Raw genomic sequence first — 22,920 nt, 5'->3', positions numbered from 1 at the left:
ATAATAGAAGTAAATTGGAAACTTTTTTTAAAATGGTATTTTCTGTTTGAATCACAAAAGAGAATTTTTGGGGTTCATATCCCTTTAATCAAGTTTGCATTTGGTGAAATGGATTACCACTTGAAGGAATTTGTCATCTACGTACATCTGATAATTTATTTGAAGAAGCAAATCACACATTTACCTAAGAAAGTCAAATCCATGACAATTAAATTTAGAAGCCTGGAAATATTTGAGAATAAACAAATATGTTTTATTTTTAAATGTGGCAAAGAAGATACTCTAATAACATTTGAGCCTAAATTATTGAAAGGCATATGATAAAAATTAAATAAAAAGAAAGTATGCTGGTTCCATGACATTTTGAAATGCTAATATACAAAAAATAGGATTAAACATATTTCTAAAATGTTAGCTTTCCAGTTCTTCAACTTTGGCTTTTTTTGCTAATGGTTCATCAACCTTTTCTTGACCGCTGGTTTTTGACTTGGAAGCTTCCTTGACCACAGTAATTCCATGCAATATGTACCCACCACCGCCACTCATTACAAGTTTTGGGTGGCTTCGGTTTGGGAGTACCTAGGGAAAAAAACAAACTCTGATATCAAAGCAAGAAAGTTGAAAATATATACAAAATTTTCTAAAGAATCATTAAAGAACATTGAAAAAAATTCCCTCTTTTTCATCTTAAAAAGGCAATTCTAGATCTATTTTTACACATATAGCCAATTGTATTGTTAAAGGAACATCAAACGCTAAATACATTTTATAAGCATAAGCATTCTCGGCTTGCCTCTAGTCATGGGTGCTACCATATTTAAATCTAGCTTTTATTGCATTCCAGTGATGACAAGTGTTTGCATTTTTGTAGCAACTCTTCTTCAGATACCTGCAGGTAACACTAGGTCTAAAATGATAGTACCCACAAATTAGAGGGAGGTGCATAAAATGTATTGAGTCTTTTATTTTTCTTTAAATTTAGTTCAAATGAAACAACAATGCAGTTTTAAGGCTAGGTTTTCTATTAAAGGGATAGGAAAGTCAAAATTAAACTTTCATGATTCAGATAGAGCGCTAATTTAAGACTCTTTTAAATTCACTACTATTTTCAAATGTACTTTATTCTTTTAAAAAACAATTGTTGAAAAAAATAATTTGCACAGTTAGCTGGTGATTGGTGCCTGTACACATTTGTCTTGTGATTGGCTGACTACATGTGTTAAGCTAGCTCTCAGTAGTGCAAATAAATTTTATGTGTTTCTTTTTGCCCATTCCAGTAGTCCCAACTACAAAAAAAAAAAAAAATTACGCTTACCTGATAATTTAATTTATTTCATGGCGGTGAGAGTCAGGGCCGCCACTAGAAATTTTGGGGCCCCTGACTTAACCATTGATCAGGCCCCCCCCCCCTTTGACATGTGCAATTTTTGACCAAGTGACTAAAACATATATGCACTTTATTCTTAAGTGTCTATTTAAACTTGGAAATCTTGTAAAGGTAGTAACATACACACACAGACACACACTCATACACTGAAACACAAACACATTCTCACACATAAGGATGCACATATAGACACTCTAGCAGACACGCAAAGAAAAAACTCAGACACAGACACCCAGCACTTGTTTACATTGACCTGACAAGCAATGAGGTAAACTACAGTTTTGTAAAAAAGGAGATTTAGAAAACAAAATATGGAGTTCTGATTATCTTTTTGTAAAGGAAGATGCCAACAGCATGCAGTGGCTGAAAGGAAGGGCCCTGAACTGCCTAAACAATAATTTAAAGGTTAAATGGTGGATTGGTGACTTCCGGAAAGGTCTCATGTCATTAGTCTCAAAGTCTGTAGAAAGATGTGAATAATCAGTAGTAAGGTCAAAATGTCCTAAAAAGGAACAGACAATGGACACACACTCAAACTTGCACATACACCCAAGGAAACACCCACAGAGACAGCCTCAGAAAACACACAAAGACATACACACACAGAGACACCCACAGAAAACACACAGACATACACACACACACACACACACACAGACACCCACAGAAAACATACAAAAACATACACACACAGAGAGACAACCACATAAAACACAGAAAGACATACATACACACACCCTCACTGAGACATCCACAGAAAACACACAAAGACATACACACACCCTCACAGAGACATCCACAGAAAACACAGACATACACATCCAGAGAAAATACACAAAGACAAACATACACACACCCTCACAGAGACACCCATAGAAAAAGCTCAAAGACATATGCACACACCCTCACAGACATCCACAGAAAATGCACAAAGATATACACACCCACCATCACAGAGAGACCCACGGAAAAAAAATACATACACACTCATAGAGACACAAACAAAAGCACAAAGACATAAACACAGACACCCACAGAAACACTCACAGGAGGAAACATTTATGCACCTTGCATCCCCTAAATCAACAGTGTGTGACATGCATGATAAAAAAATGCAGAAATTAAGAGATCACTTTTTAAAGAATCATATTTGTAAATGTGCAAACAAAAATAATTCTGTGAATTCAAAATTGTACATTAATGATCTGGGTAGATGGCTAGATGAAGAAAAGTTCTTTTAAAAGGTTGACATATGTTTGTTTGTTTGCTTTTCCCCATTTTCCCCAACCAAATGCACCACTTCAAATATAGTGTACAAATGTTCCCATCTGTCAGCTGTACTTATGGATTTTGAAAATGCTGTACTCTATATGGTCTTGGTGGAACCATAAGCTGTGGTACTCATACCATTAGATCTGGTTAAATGCAGGATTTAGGCTTGTTGGTATTTATTTCAAAATTAAGTCAGCTGTAGAGTAAACTGAACAGTTTTAAGTTAACCTGTCTCATTTCAAACACTAGGCAATCTTAGTCTGAGAGTATAACATTTTATGTAGATGTTTTAAATATAGGATTTCTACAGCATTGTCAAATAATCATAAATACACTGCTGCTAAAAAAGTGTTTTTATGGACCCCTGACCCCACCATACAACTACTACCACACTGAAGTTACAATCCGAAATTGCAAAAAGAAATAAAAACATTTGCTAAGTAAGTCCTACCTCCTCTGCAAATGAAAGTGATCTGCTGTCTGACTCAGACACACACTGTACAAAGTGCCAAGTCTGTCTCACACTGCATAGTGGTTTAGTGCACACTAAGAAATCCTCTCAAATGCTAATACTTTACTCCTTGTAATAACATTTCACATGCTCATTTAGAACTCTGCTGTAGTACCCACTGGTGGCTGCCAAAATTTAAAAAAAAAAAAAAAAAAAAATTTTTTTTTTTTTTTTTTTTTTTTTTTAGTTCTTGCCTCATGGGGCCCCCCTGGCCCATTGGGCCCCTGACAGGAGTCACCCCTGTCACCCCCTGATGGCGGCCCTGGTGAGAGTCCACTAGCCATTACTCCAGGGATTCAACTCCTGGCCACTCAGAGGAGGCAAAGATTCCAAAAGCTCTAAGAACACTTAAAATCCCCCCCACCTCTTTGGTATTCGAGTCTGATGTATAACCAAGGAGAAGTAGAAAGGTAGGACAAAGCAGGGAAAGTGAGGTGCAAATTACAAGTGCTGCAAAGAAAAAAATAATAATAAAAAAATGAAAAAAATTCATTTATCAGGTAAGCATAAATTTAGTTTACTTTCGTTAAATGATGACGGTCTATAATCCTCCATAACATATAGGATTAATAACTAAGCAGATGGTCTATTTTACGTTAAGGATGGGACAATTGTTCTGGCAGTTCCTACTTAGCGGACACTGTGGCCTGATGGACTTTCCTGCCAAAAGAAGCTCACTAAGAAGCAAAACCATGAAAGCAATAACACTTAGAAAAAATATGCAGAGAAGACCACGTTGCAGTATTGAAAATCTTCTCCAAAGATGCATAATTTAAAAAGAGGCCAATGCTAACTTAGCAGCCCTCTGCTTCTTACGAGACCCAGAGTAGTGAACAATCAAACTAGAGAGTGTCTGAATTCTTTATTAGCTTGAAGATAGAACTTCAAAGCTCTGACTACATCAAGATTATACAAAAAAGTCGCTCCTTAGAGTTAGCAGAATCTGGACACAAGGAAGGAACTACAATCTACTGATTGATATTTCCAAAGAAACTACCTTGTTAACAATTAGAAATGGAGAATCACCGGACAAGTCTAAAAACTAAAAAACGCTAATAGCTGAGACTGCTAATAATAAAAGCACTTTCCAAGATAAAAGCTTGATATCAATGGAATGCATTGGTTCAAAAGGAGGACCTTGTAATGCAGAAAGAACTAGATTCAAATTCCAGGGTGGAGAAATAGTTCTCACAACTGGCTTAATTCTAATGCCTGGACAAAAGTCTGTGCATCAGGAAGTTTAGCTAAGTTCCTATGAAAAAGAACAGATAAAGCAGAAATTTGACCTTTTAGTGAGCTAACAAGGTCATCCTGTAAAAACTGAATAGTTTTAGGAACCCTAAAGGAATACCAGGAAAATCCTCTGGAAGAGCACCACTCAAAAGTATGCCTTTCATATTTTGTGATAAATCTTTTGCGTTACAGGCCTTCTGGCCTGAATCAAAGTTTCAATGACCCAATCTGAGAAACCTCTATCTGATGAATGAAGCAGGTTGCAGGGACAGACACGCCACCTGAAGTTTTATTCTGCGTGATTCTGCCAGGAATAGATGCATTAGGATAGAATATTTGATGTCTCCTAGAAAGGATACCCCTTTAGCTGGATATAAAGAGTTCTTTGAAACATTGATTCTCCAACCATGATATTGGAGAAAAGACGGTAACCTTTGGACATGAGCAGTAGTTACAGGCCATGAAGAAGCCTGCACTAAGATATAATCCTTATATGGGATAATTGAGATCACCTGAACTCGGATCACCACCAATAATGTTCCTAGCAGCACCTTTATCAAGATGCAAGGAGCTGCATTCAGACCAAATAGAAGGAATGCCAACCGTAGTAATCAATGTAATCCTTGCGAATAGAGATGTCAAGTATGCATCCTTAAGGTCTGTTAATTGACCCTGTTGGATCAAGGGTAAAAATGTGTAAATTGTTTCCATTTTAAAGCCAAGTACCCTTAGGATTTTGTTTTGGGTTCTGAAGTCTTAAAATACTTTTCTTCTTTGAATAAAGACCTTGGCTCAGTTCTGAGACAAGTAAAGGGACAACCATACCCATGTCCTCCAGGTCCTGGACACAAAAGCATTATGTGCACTGCTACACATGCAATTAATATATACAGCCTATGTAGATTTGCATACAAGAACGCATGTTCTGTACATACAGAGAAAAACAGAATTTATGTTTACCTGATAAATTTCTTTCTCCAACGGTGTGTCCGGTCCACGGCGTCATCCTTACTTGTGGGATATTCTCTTCCCCAACAGGAAATGGCAAAGAGCCCAGCAAAGCTGGTCACATGATCCCTCCTAGGCTCCGCCTACCCCAGTCATTCGACCGACGTTAAGGAGGAATATTTGCATAGGAGAAACCATATGGTACCGTGGTGACTGTAGTTAAAGAAAATAAATTATCAGACCTGATTAAAAAACCAGGGCGGGCCGTGGACCGGACACACCGTTGGAGAAAGAAATTTATCAGGTAAAGATAAATTCTGTTTTCTCCAACATAGGTGTGTCCGGTCCACGGCGTCATCCTTACTTGTGGGAACCAATACCAAAGCTTTAGGACACGGATGAAGGGAGGGAGCAAATCAGGTCACCTAAATGGAAGGCACCACGGCTTGCAAAACCTTTCTCCCAAAAATAGCCTCAGAAGAAGCAAAAGTATCAAACTTGTAAAATTTGGTAAAAGTGTGCAGTGAAGACCAAGTCGCTGCCCTACATATCTGATCAACAGAAGCCTCGTTCTTGAAGGCCCATGTGGAAGCCACAGCCCTAGTGGAATGAGCTGTGATTCTTTCGGGAGGCTGCCGTCCGGCAGTCTCGTAAGCCAATCTGATGATGCTTTTAATCCAAAAAGAGAGAGAGGTAGAAGTTGCTTTTTGACCTCTCCTTTTACCTGAATAAACAACAAACAAGGAAGATGTTTGTCTAAAATCCTTTGTAGCACCTAAATAGAATTTTAGAGCGCGAACAACATCCAAATTGTGCAACAAACGTTCCTTCTTTGAAACTGGTTTTGGACACAGAGAAGGTACGATAATCTCCTGGTTAATGTTTTTGTTAGAAACAACTTTTGGAAGAAAACCAGGTTTAGTACGTAAAACCACCTTATCTGCATGGAACACCAGATAAGGAGGAGAACACTGCAGAGCAGATAATTCTGAGACTCTTCTAGCAGAAGAAATCGCAACTAAAAACAAAACTTTCCAAGATAATAACTTAATATCAACGGAATGTAAGGGTTCAAACGGAACCCCCTGAAGAACTGAAAGAACTAAATTGAGACTCCAAGGAGGAGTCAAAGGTTTGTAAACAGGCTTGATTCTAACCAGAGCCTGAACAAAGGCTTGAACATCTGGCACAGCTGCCAGTTTTTTGTGAAGTAATACCGACAAGGCAGAAATCTGTCCCTTCAGGGAACTAGCAGATAATCCTTTTTCCAATCCTTCTTGAAGGAAGGATAGAATCCTAGGAATCTTAACCTTGTCCCAAGGGAATCCTTTAGATTCACACCAACAGATATATTTTTTCCAAATTTTGTGGTAAATCTTTCTAGTTACAGGCTTTCTGGCCTGAACAAGAGTATCGATAACAGAATCTGAGAATCCTCGCTTCGATAAAATCAAGCGTTCAATCTCCAAGCAGTCAGCTGGAGTGAAACCAGATTCGGATGTTCGAACGGACCCTGAACAAGAAGGTCTCGTCTCAAAGGTAGCTTCCAAGGTGGAGCCGATGACATATTCACCAGATCTGCATACCAAGTCCTGCGTGGCCACGCAGGAGCTATCAAGATCACCGACGCCCTCTCCTGATTGATCCTGGCTACCAGCCTGGGGATGAGAGGAAATGGCGGGAACACATAAGCTAGTTTGAAGGTCCAAGGTGCTACTAGTGCATCCACTAGAGCCGCCTTGGGATCCCTGGATCTGGCCCCGTAGCAAGGAACTTTGAAGTTCTGACGAGAAGCCATCAGATCCATGTCTGGAATGCCCCACAGGTGAGTGACTTGGGCAAAGATTTCCGGATGGAGTTCCCACTCCCCCGGATGCAATGTCTGACGACTCAGAAAATCCGCTTCCCAATTTTCCACTCCTGGGATGTGGATAGCAGACAGGTGGCAGGAGTGAGACTCCGCCCATAGAATGATTTTGGTCACTTCTTCCATCGCTAGGGAACTCCTTGTTCCCCCCTGATGGTTGATGTACGCAACAGTTGTCATGTTGTCTGATTGAAACCGTATGAACTTGGTCCTCGCTAGCCGAGGCCAGGCCTTGAGAGCATTGAATATCGCTCTCAGTTCCAGAATATTTATCGGTAGAAGAGATTCTTCCCGAGACCAAAGACCCTGAGCTTTCAGGGATCCCCAGACCGCGCCCCAGCCCATCAGACTGGCGTCGGTCGTGACAATGACCCACTCTGGTCTGCGGAACGTCATCCCTTGAGACAGATTGTCCAGGGACAGCCACCAACGGAGTGAGTCTCTGGTCCTCTGATTTACTTGTATCTTCGGAGACAAGTCTGTATAGTCCCCATTCCACTGACTGAGCATGCACAGTTGTAATGGTCTTAGATGAATGCGCGCAAAAGGAACTATGTCCATCGCCGCTACCATCAACCCGATCACTTCCATGCACTGAGCTATGGAAGGAAGAGGAACGGAATGAAGTATCCGACAAGAGTCTAGAAGTTTTGTTTTTCTGGCCTCTGTTAGAAAGATCCTCATTTCTAAAGAGTCTATAATTGTTCCCAAGAAGGGAACCCTTGTTGACGGGGATAGAGAACTCTTTTCCACGTTCACTTTCCAGCCGTGAGATCTGAGAAAGGCCAGGACAATGTCCGTGTGAGCCTTTGCTTGAGGAAGGGACGACGCTTGAATCAGAATGTCGTCCAGGTAAGGTACTACTGCAATGCCCCTTGGTCTTAGCACCGCTAGAAGGGAGCCTAGTACCTTTGTGAAAATCCTTGGAGCAGTGGCTAATCCGAAAGGAAGCGCCACGAACTGGTAATGTTTGTCCAGGAATGCAACCTTAGGAACCGATGATGTTCCTTGTGGATAGGAATATGTAGATACGCATCCTTTAAATCCACCGTGGTCATGAATTGACCCTCCTGGATGGAAGGAAGAATAGTTCGAATGGTTTCCATCTTGAAAGATGGAACCTTGAGAAACTTGTTTAAGATCTTGAGATCTAAGATTGGTCTGAACGTTCCCTCTTTTTTGGGAACTATGAACAGATTGGAGTAGAACCCCATCCCTTGTTCTCTTAGTGGAACAGGATGAATCACTCCCATTTTTAACAGGTCTTCTACACAATGTAAGAACGCCTGTCTTTTTATGTGGTCTGAAGACAACTGAGACCTGTGGAACCTCCCCCTTGGGGGAAGTCCCTTGAATTCCAGAAGATAACCCTGGGAGACTATTTCTAGCGCCCAAGGATCCAGAACATCTCTTGCCCAAGCCTGAGCGAAGAGAGAGAGTCTGCCCCCCACCAGATCCGGTCCCGGATCGGGGGCCAATATTTCATGCTGTCTTGGTAGCAGTGGCAGGCTTCTTGGCCTGCTTTCCCTTGTTCCAGCCTTGCATTGGTCTCCAAGCTGGCTTGGCTTGAGAAGTATTACCCTCTTGCTTAGAGGACGTAGCACTTTGGGCTGGTCCGTTTTTACGAAAGGGACGAAAATTGGGTCTATTTTTCGCCTTGAAAGGCCGATCCTGAGGAAGGGCGTGGCCCTTACCCCCAGTGATATCCGAGATAATCTCTTTCAAGTCAGGGCCAAACAGCGTTTTCCCCTTGAAATGAATGTTTAGTAGCTTGTTCTTGGAAGACGCGTCAGCCGACCAAGATTTCAACCAAAGCGCTCTGCGCGCCACAATAGCAAACCCAGAATTCTTAGCCGCTAACCTAGCCAATTGCAAAGTGGCGTCTAGGGTGAAAGAATTAGCCAATTTGAGAGCATTGATTCTGTCCATAATCTCCTCATAAGGAGGAGAATCACTATCGAGCGCCTTTATCAGTTCATCAAACCAGAAACATGCGGCTGTAGTGACAGGGACAATGCATGAAATTGGTTGTAGAAGGTAACCCTGCTGAACAAACATCTTTTTAAGCAAACCTTCTAATTTTTTATCCATAGGATCTTTGAAAGCACAACTATCCTCTATGGGTATAGTGGTGCGTTTGTTTAAAGTAGAAACCGCTCCCTCGACCTTGGGGACTGTCTGCCATAAGTCCTTTCTGGGGTCGACCATAGGAAACAATTTTTTAAATATGGGGGGAGGGACGAAAGGAATACCGGGCCTTTCCCATTCTTTATTAACAATGTCCGCCACCCGCTTGGGTATAGGAAAAGCTTCTGGGAGCTCCGGCACCTCTAGGAACTTGTCCATTTTACATAGTTTCTCTGGGATGACCAACTTTTCACAATCATCCAGAGTGGATAATACCTCCTTAAGCAGAATGCGGAGATGTTCCAACTTAAATTTAAATGCAATTACATCAGGTTCAGCCTGTTGAGAAATGTTCCCTGAATCAGTAATTTCTCCCTCAGACAAAACCTCCCTGGCCCCCTCAGATTGGGTTAGGGGCCCTTCAGAGATATTAATATCAGCGTCGTCATGCTCTTCAGTAACTAAAACAGAGCAGCCACGCTTACGCTGACAAGGGTTCATTTTGGCTAAAATGTTTTTGACAGAATTATCCATTACAGCCGTTAATTGTTGCATAGTAAGCAGTATTGGCGCGCTAGATGTACTAGGGGCCTCCTGAGTGGGCAAGACTCGTGTAGACGAAGGAGGGAATGATGCAGTACCATGCTTACTCCCCTCACTTGAGGAATCATCTTGGGCATCATTGTCATTATCACATAAATCACATTTATTTAAATGAACAGGAATTCTGGCTTCCCCACATTCAGAACACAGTCTATCTGGTAGTTCAGACATGTTAAACAGGCATAAACTTGATAATAAAGTACAAAAAACGTTTTAAAATAAAACCGTTACTGTCACTTTAAATTTTAAACTGAACACACTTTATTACTGCAATTGCGAAAAAACATGAAGGAATTGTACAAAATTCACCAAATTTTCACCACAGTGTCTTAAAGCCTTAAAAGTATTGCACACCAAATTTGGAAGCTTTAACCCTTAAAATAACGGAACCGGAGCCGTTTTAACACTTTAACCCCTTTACAGTCCCTGGTATCTGCTTTGCTGAGACCCAACCAAGCCCAAAGGGGAATACGATACCAAATGACGCCTTCAGAAAGTCTTTTCTAAGTATCAGAGCTCCTCTCACATGCGACTGCATGCCATGCCTCTCAAAAACAAGTGCGCCACACCGGCGCGAAAATGAGGCTCTGCTTATGCTTTGGGAAAGCCCCAGAGAAATAAGGTGTCTAATACAGTGCCTGCCGATATTATAATATCAATAAACCCAGATAAAATGATTCCTCAAAGCTAAATATGTTTTAAAACTGAATCGATTTAGCCCAGAAAAGTCTACAATCTTAATAAGCCCTTGTGAAGCCCTTATTTACCATCGTAATAAACATGGCTTACCGGATCCCATAGGGAAAAAATGACAGCTTCCAGCATTACATCGTCTTGTTAGAATGTGTCATACCTCAAGCAGCAAGAGACTGCACACTGTTCCCCCAACTGAAGTTAATTGCTCTCAACAGTCCTGTGTGGAACAGCCATGGATTTTAGCTACGGTGCTAAAATCATTTTCCTCATACAAACAGAAATCTTCATCTCTTTTCTGTTTCTGAGTAAATAGTACATACCAGCACTATTTTAAAATAACAAACTCTTGATTGAATAATAAAAACTACAGTTAAACACTAAAAAACTCTAAGCCATCTCCGTGGAGATGTTGCCTGTACAACGGCAAAGAGAATGACTGGGGTAGGCGGAGCCTAGGAGGGATCATGTGACCAGCTTTGCTGGGCTCTTTGCCATTTCCTGTTGGGGAAGAGAATATCCCACAAGTAAGGATGACGCCGTGGACCGGACACACCTATGTTGGAGAAACAGATATTTAATGCATCTAAATAACATGCCTTTAATCATGAGTCTAAACAATATATACACATGGATATATCTGTACCTCACATCTATAGAATTAGTATGTAAAACAGGATTGTTTTTGTCCTGCAGCATCAGCGTTAAGCAGGGCCGCCATCAGGGGGTGACAGGGGCCCAATGGGCCAGGGGGGCCCCATGAGGCAAGAACTAAAAAAAAACCATAATTTATGTAAGAACTTACCTGATAAATTCATTTCTTTCATATTAGCAAGAGTCCATGAGCTAGTGACGTATGGGATATACATTCCTACCAGGAGGGGCAAAGTTTCCCAAACCTTAAAATGCCTATAAATACACCCCTCACCACACCCACAATTCAGTTTAACGAATAGCCAAGAAGTGGGGTGATAAGAAAAAAGTGCGAAAGCATATAAAATAAGGAATTGGAATAATTGTGCTTTATACAAAAAAATCAAAACCACCACAAAAAAGGGCGGGCCTCATGGACTCTTGCTAATATGAAAGAAATGAATTTATCAGGTAAGTTCTTACATAAATTATGTTTTCTTTCATGTAATTAGCAAGAGTCCATGAGCTAGTGACGTATGGGATAATGATTACCCAAGATGTGGATCTTTCCACGCAAGAGTCACTAGAGAGGGAGGGATAAAATAAAGACAGCCAATTCCTGCTGAAAATAATCCACACCCAGAATAAAATTTTTAATGAAAAAACATAAGCAGAAGATTCAAACTGAAACCACTGCCTGAAGTACGTTTCTACCAAAAACTGCTTCAGAAGAAGAAAACACATCAAAATGGTAGAATTTAGTAAAAGTATGCAAAGAGGATCAAGTTGCTGCTTTGCAAATCTGATCAACCGAAGCTTCATTCCTAAACGCCCAGGAAGTATAAACTGACCTAGTAGAATGAGCTGTAATCCTTTGAGGCAGAGTTTTACCTGACTCAACATAAGCATGATGAATTAAAGATTTCAACCAAAATGCCAAAGAAATGGCAGAAGCTTTCTGGCCTTTTCTAGAACCGGAAAAGATGATAAATAGACTAGAAGTCTTTCGGAAAGACTTAGTAGCTTCAACATAATATTACAAAGCTCTAACAGCATCCAAAGAATGCAATGATTTCTCCTTAGAATTCATAGGATTAGGACATAATGAAGGAACCACAATTTCTCTACTAATGTTGTTAGAATTCACAACCTTAGGTAAAAAATTCAAAAGAAGTTCGCAGCACCGCCTTATCCTGATGCAAAATCAGAAAAGGAGACTCACAAAAAAGAGTAGATAATTCGGAGACTCTTCTGGCAGAAGAGATGGCCAAAGAAACAAAACTTTCCAAGAAAGTAATATAACGACCAAAGAATGCATGGGTTCAAAAGGAGGAGCTTGAAGAGCCCCCAGAACCAAATTCAAACTCCAAGAAGGAGAAATTGACTGAATGACAGGTTTCATACGAACCAAAGGTTGTACAAAACAATGAATATCAGGAAGATTAGTAATCCTTCTGTGAAAAGAACAGAAAGAACAGAGATTTGTCTTTCAAGGAACTTGCGGACAAACCTTTATCTAAACCATCCTGAAGAAACTGTAAAATTCTCGGTATTCAAAAAAGAATGCCAAGAAAAAAGATGAGAAAGACACTAAGAAATATAAGTCTTCCAGACTCTATAATATATCTCTCTAGATACAGATTTACGAGCCTGTCACATAGTATCAATCATAGAGTCAGAGAAACCTCTTTGACCAAGAATCAAGCGTTCAAACTCCATACCTTAAAATTAAGGTTTTGAGATCCTGATGGAAAAAAGAACCTTGAGACAGAAAGACTGGTCTGAATCGGAAGAGTCCACAGCTGGCAAGAGGCCACCCGGACAAGATCCGCATACAAAAACCTGTGAGGCCATGCTGGAGCTACCAGCAGGACAAACGAACATTCCTTTAGAATATTGGAGAATACCCTTGGAAGAAGAACTAGAGGCGGAAAGATATAGGCAGGATGACACTTGTAAGAAAGAGATAATGCATCCACTGCCTCCGCCCGAGGATCCCGGGATCCGGACAGATACCAGGGAAGTTTCTTGTTTAGATGAGAAGCCATCAGATCTATTTCTGGGAGTTCCCACATTTGAACAATCTTAAGAAATACCTCTGGGTGAAGAGACCATTCGCCCGGATGCAACGTTTGGCGACTGAGATAATCCGCTTCCCAATTGTCTATACCTGGGATATGAACCGCAGAGATTAGACAGGAGCTGGATTCCGCCCAAACCAGAATTCGAGATACTTCTTTCATAGCCAGAGGACTGTGAGTCCCTCCTTGATGATTGATGTATGCCACAGTTGTGACATTGTCTGTCTGAAAACAAATGAACGATTCTCTCTTCAGAAGAGGCCAAGACTGAAGAGCTCTGAAAATTGCACGGAGTTCCAAAATATTGATCGGAAATCTCACCTCCTGAGATTCCCAAACCCCTTGTGCCGTCAGATACCCCCACACAGCTCCCCAACCTGTAAGACTTGCATCTGTTGAGATTATAGTCCAGGTCGGAAGAACAAAGAAGCCCCCTGAATTAAACGATGGTGATCTGTCCACCATGTCAGAGAGTGTCGTATAATCGGTTTAAAGATATTAATTGAGATATCTTCGTGTAATCCCTGCACCATTGGTTCAGCATACAGAGCTGAAGAGGTCGCATGTGAAAACGAGCAAAGGAGATCGCATCTGATGCGGCAGTCCTAAGACCTAAAATTTCCATGCATAAGGCTACCAAAGGGAATGATTATGACTGAAGGTTTTGACAAGCTGATATCAATGTTAAACTTCTCTTGTCTGACAAGGACAAAGTCATAGACACTAAATCTATCTAGAAACCTAAAAAGGTTACCCTTGTCTGAGGAATCAATGAACTGATTGGTAAATTGATCCTCCAACCATAAACTTGAAGAAACAACACAAGTCGATTCGTATGAGATTCTTCGAAAATAAGAAGACTGAGCAAGTACCAAGATATCGTCCAAATAAGGAAATACCAAAACCCTGTTCTCTGATTACAGAAAGAAGGGCACCGAGAACCTTTGAAAAAAATTCTTGGAACTGAGGCTAGGCCAAACGGTAGAGCCACAAAACTGGTAATGCTTGTCTAAAAAGAGAATCTCAGACACTAAAAGTGATCTGGATGAATCGGAATATGCGGATACACATCCTGTAAATCTATAGTAGACATATAATGCCCTTGCTAAACAAAAGGCAGGATAGTCCTACAGTAACCATCTTGAATGTTGGTATCCTTACATAATGATTCAATATTGATAGATCCGGAACTGGTCTGAAGGAATTGACCTTCTTTGGTACAATGAAGAGATAAAAATAAAACCCCAGCCCCTGTTCCAGAACTGGAACTGGCATAATTACTCCAGCCAACTCTAGATCTGAAACACATTTCAGAAATGCTGAGCCTTTGCTGTGTTAACTGGGACACGGGAAAGAAAAAAATCTCTTAGCAGGAGGCCTTAACTTGAAGCCAATTCTGTACCTTTCTGAAACAATGTTCTGAAACCAGAAATTGAGAACGGAATTGATCCAAATTTCTTTGAAGAAAACGTAATCTGCCCCATACCAGCTGAGCTGGAATAAGGGCCGCACCTTCATGGGTACCTAGGAGCTGGTTATAGGTTTCTATAAGGCTTGGATATATTCCAAACTGGAAATAGTTTCCAAACTGATACCGCTCCTGAGGAAGAAACATCAGGCTTTTGTTCCTTGTTGTGAGGAAAGGAACGAAAATGATTATTAGACCAAAATTTACCTTAGATTTTTTATCCTCTGGTAAAAAAGTTCCCTTCCTTCCAGAAACAGTTGAGATAATAATTAATTACCCTGTAAAGAAAGGGAAAGCAAAGTTGACTTAGAAGACATATCAGCATTCCAAGTTTAAACCATAAAGCTTTTCTAGCTAAAATAGCTAGAGACATATACCTGACATCAACTCTAATGATATCAAAAGATGGTATCACCAATAAAATTATTAGCATGTTTATAGAATAATAATAATGCTATAAAATTATGATCTGTTACTTGTTGCGCTAAAGCTCCTAACCAAAAAGTTGAAGCTGCAGCAACATCCGCTAAAAATATAGCAGGTCTAAGAAGATTACCTGAACATAAGTAAGCTTTTCTTAGAAAGGATTCAATTTTCCTATCTAAAGAATCCTTAAATGAAGTACTATCTGCCGTAGGAATAGTAGTACATTTAGTAGGAGTAGAGACAGCCCCATAACCTTAGGGATTTTGTCCCAAAAACTCTAATCTGTCAGATGGCACAGGATATAATGGCTTAAACGTTTAGAAGGAGTAAAAGAATTACCCAAATTATTCCATTCCCTGGAAATTACTTCAGAAATAGCATCAGGGAGATTAAACACTTCTGGAATAACTACAGGAGATTTTAAAAACCTTATTTAAACATTTAGATTTAGTATCAAGAGGACCAGAATCCTCTATTTCTAATGCAATTAATACTTCTTTAAATAAAGAACCATTTATCAGTATCAGAATGATGATGTTCATTTAAAAATTCATCTGAAAAAAGAGAAGTTTTAAAAGACTTTTATGTAAACTAGAAGGAGAAATAACAGACATAGCCTTCTTAATGGATTTAAAAAATAAAATCTCATACGTTTATCAGGAACACTCTGAAAATTAGATGTTGACGGAACAGCAACAGGTAATGTAACAGTACTAAAGGAAATTTTATCTGCATTAATAAGTTTGTCATGACATGCAATACAAACAACAGCTGGAGAAACAGATACCAAAAATTTATAGCAGATACACTTAGCTTGGTAGCTCCAGCACCGGGCAGTGATTTTCCTGAAGTATCTTCTGACTCAGTTGCAACGTGGAACATCTTGCAATATGTAATAGAAAAAACAACATATAAAGCAAAATTGATCAAATTCCTTAAATGACAGTTTCAGAAATGGGAAAAAAATGCCATAGAACAAGCTTCTAGCAACCAGAAGCAATATAAAATGAGACTTAAATAATGTGGAGACAAAAGCGACGCCCAAAATTATTATTATTTTTTTTTTTTTAGCGCCAAATAAGACGCCCACATTATTTGGCGCCTAAATGCTTTTGGCGCCAAAAATGACGCCACATCCGGAACGCCGACATTTTTGGCGCAAAAGAACGTAAAAAAATGACGCAACTTCCGGCGACACGTATGACGCCGGAAACAGAAAAGATTTTTTGCGCCAAAAAAGTCCGCGCCAAGAATGACGCAATAAAATGAAGCATTTTCAGCCCCCGCGAGCCTAACAGCCCACAGGGAAAAAAGTCAAATTTTTAAGGTAAGAAAAAATGATTGATTCAAATGCATTATCCCAAATATGAAACTGACTGTCTGAAAAAAAGGAATGTTGAACATCCTGAGTCAAGGCAAATAAATGTTTGAATACATATATTTAGAACTTTATAAACAAAGTGCCCAACCATAGCTTAGAGTGTCACAGAAAATAAGACTTACTTACCCCAGGACACTCATCTACATGTTTGTAGAAAGCCAAACCAGTACTGAAACGAAAATCAGCAGAGGTAATGGTATATATATAAGAGTATATCGTCGATCTGAAAAGGGAGGTAAGAGATGAATCTCCACGACCGATAACAGAGAACCTATGAAATAGACCCCGTAGAAGGAGATCATTGAATTCAAATAGGCAATACTCTCCTCACATCCCTCTGACATTCACTGCACGCTGAGAGGAAAACCGGGCCCCAACTTGCTGCGGAGCGCATATCAACGTAGAATCTAGCACAAACTTACTTCACCACCTCCATAGGAGGCAAAGTTTGTAAAACTGAATTGTGGGTGTGGTGAGGGGTGTATTTATAGGCATTTTAAGGTTTGGGAAACTTTGCCCCTCCTGGTAGGAATGTATATCCCATACGTCACTAGCTCATGGACTCTTGCTAATTACATGAAAGAAAAAAAATGTTAATAATTTTGTCAGCCACCAGTGGGTACTACAGCAGAGTGCTAATTGAGCATGGGAAATGTTATTACAAGGAGTAAAGTATTAGAATTTAAGAGGATTTCTGAGTGTGCACTAAACCACTATGCACAGTGTGAGACAGACTTGGCACTTTGTTTGTACAGTGTCTTCAGTGAGTCAGACGGAAGATCACTTTCATTTGCAGAGGAGGTAGGACTTACTTAGTAAATGTTTTTTATTTCTTTGTGCAATTTCGGATTGTAACTTTAGTGTGGTAATAGTTGTATGGTGGGGCCAGGGGTCCATAAAAACACATTTTTTTTAGCAGCAGTGTATTTATGATTATTTGACAATGCTGTAGAAATTTTATATTTAAAACCATGCAGAAATGTTTCCTCCTCAATACACAAATGGTAGGTGCCCTTTTGGCAGATGTGCATTTATTTATATATATATATATATATATATATATATATATATATATATATATATATATATATATATATATATATATATATATATATATATATATATATATATATATTACATTCCAGTTTACTGCCCCTTTATGAAAGGACTTTCCAGATGCAAGGATGCATTTTATCTAAGATTTTTACATCTGCATAACATGTTATACTCTCAGACTAAGATTGCTCAGTGTTTGTCCATGGTCTGTTCCTTTTTAAGACATTTTGACCTTGAGACTAACGAGACCTTTCCAGACGTCACAAATCCACCATTTAACCTTTAAATTATTGTTTAGGCAGTTCAGGGCCCTTCCTTTCAGCCACTGCATGATGTTGTCATCATTTAGTTGGCATCTTCCTTTACAAAAAGGTAATCAGAACTCCATATTTTGTTTTCTAAATCTCCTATTTTTACAAAACTGTAGTTTACCTCATTACTTGTCAGGTCAATGTAAACAAGTGCTGAGTGTCTGTTTGGGTGTCTGTGTCTGAGTGTGTTTCTTTGCGTGTCTGCTAGTGTCTTTATGTGAATCCTTACAGTATGTGTGTGTGTGTGTGTGTTTCAGTGTATGAGTGTATCTGTGTGTGTATATTACTACCTTTACAACATTTCCAAGTTTAAATAGAAAAGAATAAAGTGCATATATGTTTTAGTCACTTGGTCAAAAATTTCACATGTCAAAGGGGGGCCCTGATCGATGGTTAAGTCAGGGGCCCCAAAATTTCTAGTGGCCGCTCTGGCGTTAAGGGACACCTATATACCCGTTATGCAAATTACATTCTTAAGTGCATAAAATGTACTACAGTATATATCACAAAACTGAATCACTGGAAGTGAAAGAAGTAAAATGCTGTATCTAGGGGGCGTGTCCAGGCCATCGCCGAAGATGGTTGCTTCACTGATTGCTCTGCCTGATGGATCTACAATCCATATGTAATCTATAGTTTGGCAAGCCATCCAACATACATCTATACATTGATATAAAGGGTATTTCTTACTGATCAAGTTAATGTGTTGTAGTGGTTCACACCTTTTTCACTCATAAGGTCTTAAAGAACAGTTATGTTGAAATATAGACTCCAAGCACTGACCTTTAATATTATATCAGTGAAACAGGTATCATTTCTTATAAAGAAAGTTTCTAAATACAATATATATTTATAATAATGAGAAATGGAATTGAGAGAGAATAATGTTAGAAAATACATTTTTATTATGCAGAAATATTAGCTTACAGAAGTAATAAAATATCCAATTTCCTCAAATAGCAGTTTCAGGAATGGGAAAAAATACTTATGATAAAAATTGTATACAAAAGTAAAATCAAAAGCAAGCAACATAGCCCTCTAAGATCAAATGAGAGCTGAGAGCAAAAAGAGTGAGAGACTTATATAACAAATTTAAGGTGCCAAAAACAGTGCAAATCCACAGCAAAAAAAACCAACTTTTGGCGCCAAAGATAAATAACGTGACTCACATCATAACAGGTGCGACTTCGCTCCAAAAAACAGAATTTATGCTTACCTGATAAATTACTTTCTCTTGCGGTGCATCCAGTCCACGGCTTCATCCATTACTTGTGGGATATTCTCCTTCCCTACAGGAAGTGGCAAAGAGAGCACACAGCAGAGCTGTCCATATAGCTCCCCCTCTAGCTCCACCCCCAGTCATTCGACCAAAGGTTAGGAAGAAAAAGGAGAAACCATAGGGTGCAGTGGTGACTGTAGTTTAAACAAAAAAATTATTACCTGACTTAAAAGCCAGGGCGGGCCGTGGACTGGATACACCGCAAGAGAAAGTAATCTATCAGGTAAGCATAAATTCTGTTTTCTCTTGCTAGGTGTATCCAGTCCACGGCTTCATCCATTACTTGTGGGATACCAATACCAAAGCTTTAGGACACGGATGAAGGGAGGGAACAAGGCAGGTACCCTTTAAACAGAAGGCACCACTGCTTGTAAAACCTTTCTCCCAAAAATAGCCTCCAAGGAAGCAAAAGTATCAAATATGTAAAATTTGAAAAAAGCATGCAGCGAAGAACAAGTCACTGCCTTACAAATCTGTTTAACAGAAGCTTTGTTTTTTTTGTTTTTTTAAAAGCTCATGTGGAAGCCACTGCTCTGGAAGAATGAGCAGTAATTGTATCAGGAAGCTGCTAGCCAGCAGTCTCCTAGGCCAAACGGATGATGTTTTTCAGCCAATGGAAAGAGAGGTAACAGTCGTTTTCTGACCTCTCCTCTTACCAGAATAGACAACACAAGAGGAAGATGTTTGTCTGAACTCCTTAGTTGCTTGTAAGTAGAACTTTAACGCACGAACCATATTAAGATTATTTAACCGACGTTCCTTCTTTGAATACAGAGAAGGAACAACAATTTCCTGGTTAATATTCTTGTTATGAAGAAAAACAGGTATGTAACGTAAAAACTACCTTATCTGCATGGGACACCAGTGGAAGGTGAAGCACACTGTAAGGCAAATAACTCTGAGACTCTTCGAGTAGAAGAGATAGATACCAAAACAAAAATTTTCCAAGATAACAACTTAATATCTATGGAATGTAACAGTTCAAACGGAACCCTTGAAGAACTGAAAGAACTAGATTTAGACTCCATGGCGGAGCCACAGTCTTATAGACAGGCTAGACTCTTGTGTAAAAGAATAGACAGAGCAGATATCTGTCTTCTTCAGGGTCAAGATGACAATCCTTTCTCCAAGCCTTCTTGGAGGAAAGTCCACGTCCTGGGACTCCTAATCTTACTCCATGAGTGACCCCTGGATTCACACCAACAAAGATATTTTCGCCATATCTTATGAAAGATTTTCCTGAGGACAGGCCCACTAGCCTGAATCAAAGTATCTATGACTGACTCTGAGAAGCTATGCTTTGATAGAGTAGAGGGTTCAATCTCCAATCAGACAGACGTAAAAGAAAATAGATCTGGGTGCTTGAATGGACCCTGTATTAAAAGATCCTGCCTCATCTGCAGCGTCCATGGAAGAACAGAGGAATAGCATGAAGAACTCGGCAAATAGCTAAGAGCTTTAATTTTCTGACCTCCGTCAGAAATATCTTCATGTCTACCGAGTCTATCAGAGTTCCTAGGAAAGGAACCCCTGTGAGTGGGGAGAGAGAACTCTTTATGGATGTTCACCTTCCCTCCGAAAGGCCTCCGAAAAGTCAATACAATCTCCATGTGAGACTTGGCTCTGTGGAAAGACAGCGCTTGAATTAAGATGTCGTCTAGGAAAGGTGCCACTGCTATGCCCCGCGGTCCTAGAACCGCTAAGAAGGACCCTAGTACCTTTGTGAAAATTCTGGAAGCAGTGGCCGACCCGAAAGGAAGAGCCAACAAACTGGTAATGCTTGTCTAGAAAAGCAAACCTGAGAAACTGATGATGATCTTTGTGGATAGAAATGTCTAGTTACACATCCTTTAGATCCACGTTAGTCATATATTGACCTTCCTGGATCATAAGTAAGATTATCCGAATGTTCTCCATCTTGAAAGATGGGACTCTGAGGAACCTTTTTAGAAATTTGAGATCTAAGATTGGTCTGAAAGTTCCTACCTCTTTGGGAACCACAAACAGGCTTGAGTAAAAACCCAGTCCTTGTTCTGCAATTGGAACCGGGTGTATCACTCCCATTGTATGTAGATCTTTTACACAGCGCAAGAACGCTTCTACCTCTGTTTGATCTGTGGACAGACGAAAAAACAGAATTTATGCTTACCTGATAAATTACTTTCTCCAACGGTGTGTCCGGTCCACGGCGTCATCCATAACTTGTGGGAATATTCTCCTCCCCAACAGGAAATGGCAAAGAGCACAGCAAAAGCTGTCCATATAGTCCCTCCCAGGCTCCGCCCCCCCAGTCATTCGACCGACGGACAGGAGAAAAAAAGGAGAAACTATAGGGTGCCGTGGTGACTGTAGTTAAAGAAAGAAATTTATCAAACCTGATTAAAAAACCAGGGCGGGCCGTGGACCGGACACACTGTTGGAGAAAGTAATTTATCAGGTAAGCATAAATTCTGTTTTCTCCAACATTGGTGTGTCCGGTCCACGGCGTCATCCATAACTTGTGGGAACCAATACCAAAGCTTTAGGACACGGATGAAGGGAGGGAGCCAATCAGGTTACCTAAACAGAAGGCACCACGGCTTGCAAAACCTTTATCCCAAAAATAGCCTCCGAAGAAGCAAAAGTATCAAATTTGTAGAATTTGGCAAAAGTGTGCAGAGAAGACCAAGTCGCTGCCTTACATATCTGATCAACAGAAGCCTCGTTCTTGAAGGCCCATGAGGAAGCCACAGCCCTAGTAGAGTGAGCTGTGATTCGTTCAGGAGGCTGCCGTCCGGCAGTCTCGTAAGCCAATCGGATGATGCTTTTTAGCCAAAAGGAAAGAGAGGTAGCAGTAGCTTTTGGACCTCTCCTCTTGCCAGAATAAACGACAAACAGTGAAGACGTTTGTCTGAAATCCTTTGTTGCTTCTAAATAGAACTTTAAAGCACGGACTACATCTAAATTGTGTAACAAACGTTCCTTCTTTGAAACTGGATTCGGGCACAAAGAAGGCACAACTATTTCCTGGTTAATATTTTTGTTGGAAACAACTTTTGGAAGGAAACCAGGTTTAGTACGCAAAACAACCTTATCTGAATGGAACACCAGATAGGGTGGATTACACTGCAGAGCAGATAATTCAGAAACTCTTCTAGCAGAAGAAATAGCAACCAAAAACAGAACTTTCCAAGATAACAACTTGATATCTATGGAATGCAAGGGTTCAAACGGAACCCCTTGAAGAACTGAAAGAACTAAATTTAGACTCCAAGGAGGAGTCAAAGGTCTGTAAACAGGCTTGATCCTGACCAAAGCCTGTACAAAAGCTTGAACATCTGGCACAGCTGCCAGTCGTTTGTGTAACAAGACAGATAGAGCAGAAATCTGTCCTTTTAGAGAACTCGCTGACAATCCCTTATCCAAACCTTCTTGTAGAAAGGAAAGGATCCTGGGAATTTTAATCTTACTCCATGAGAATCCCTTGGATTCACACCAACAGATTTATCTTTTCCATATTTTATGGTAAATCTTTCTAGTCACAGGTTTTCTGGCTTGTACCAGAGTATCTATCACAGAATCCGAAAACCCACGCTTAGATAAAATCAAGCGTTCAATTTCCAAGCAGTCAGCTGGAGAGAAACTAGGTTTGGATGTTCGAATGG

At 40.0% G+C, this 22,920-nt stretch overlaps 1 protein-coding gene across 1 annotated transcript in view; it reads right to left on the bottom strand.

Annotated features, from left to right (window-relative positions):
• Window positions 1–231: 231 nt before the first annotated feature.
• The window catches only part of TRMT6 (tRNA methyltransferase 6 non-catalytic subunit), a 254,263-nt gene continuing 231,574 nt past the window's right edge, over window positions 232–22,920 (bottom strand). The window contains exon 11 of the mRNA XM_053712179.1: window positions 232–579. Within this exon, the coding sequence (XP_053568154.1) occupies window positions 412–579 (168 nt within the window). The 3' untranslated portion in view covers window positions 232–411. The remainder of the gene's footprint in view (window positions 580–22,920) is intronic.

This window comes from Bombina bombina, chromosome 4 (genome assembly GCF_027579735.1).
Source record: "Bombina bombina isolate aBomBom1 chromosome 4, aBomBom1.pri, whole genome shotgun sequence".
In the NCBI taxonomy this organism is placed as follows: Eukaryota; Metazoa; Chordata; class Amphibia; order Anura; family Bombinatoridae; genus Bombina; species Bombina bombina.
The sequence above is the reverse complement of the archived record's forward strand: the minus strand, read 5'-3'. Positions and strand labels throughout refer to the sequence as shown.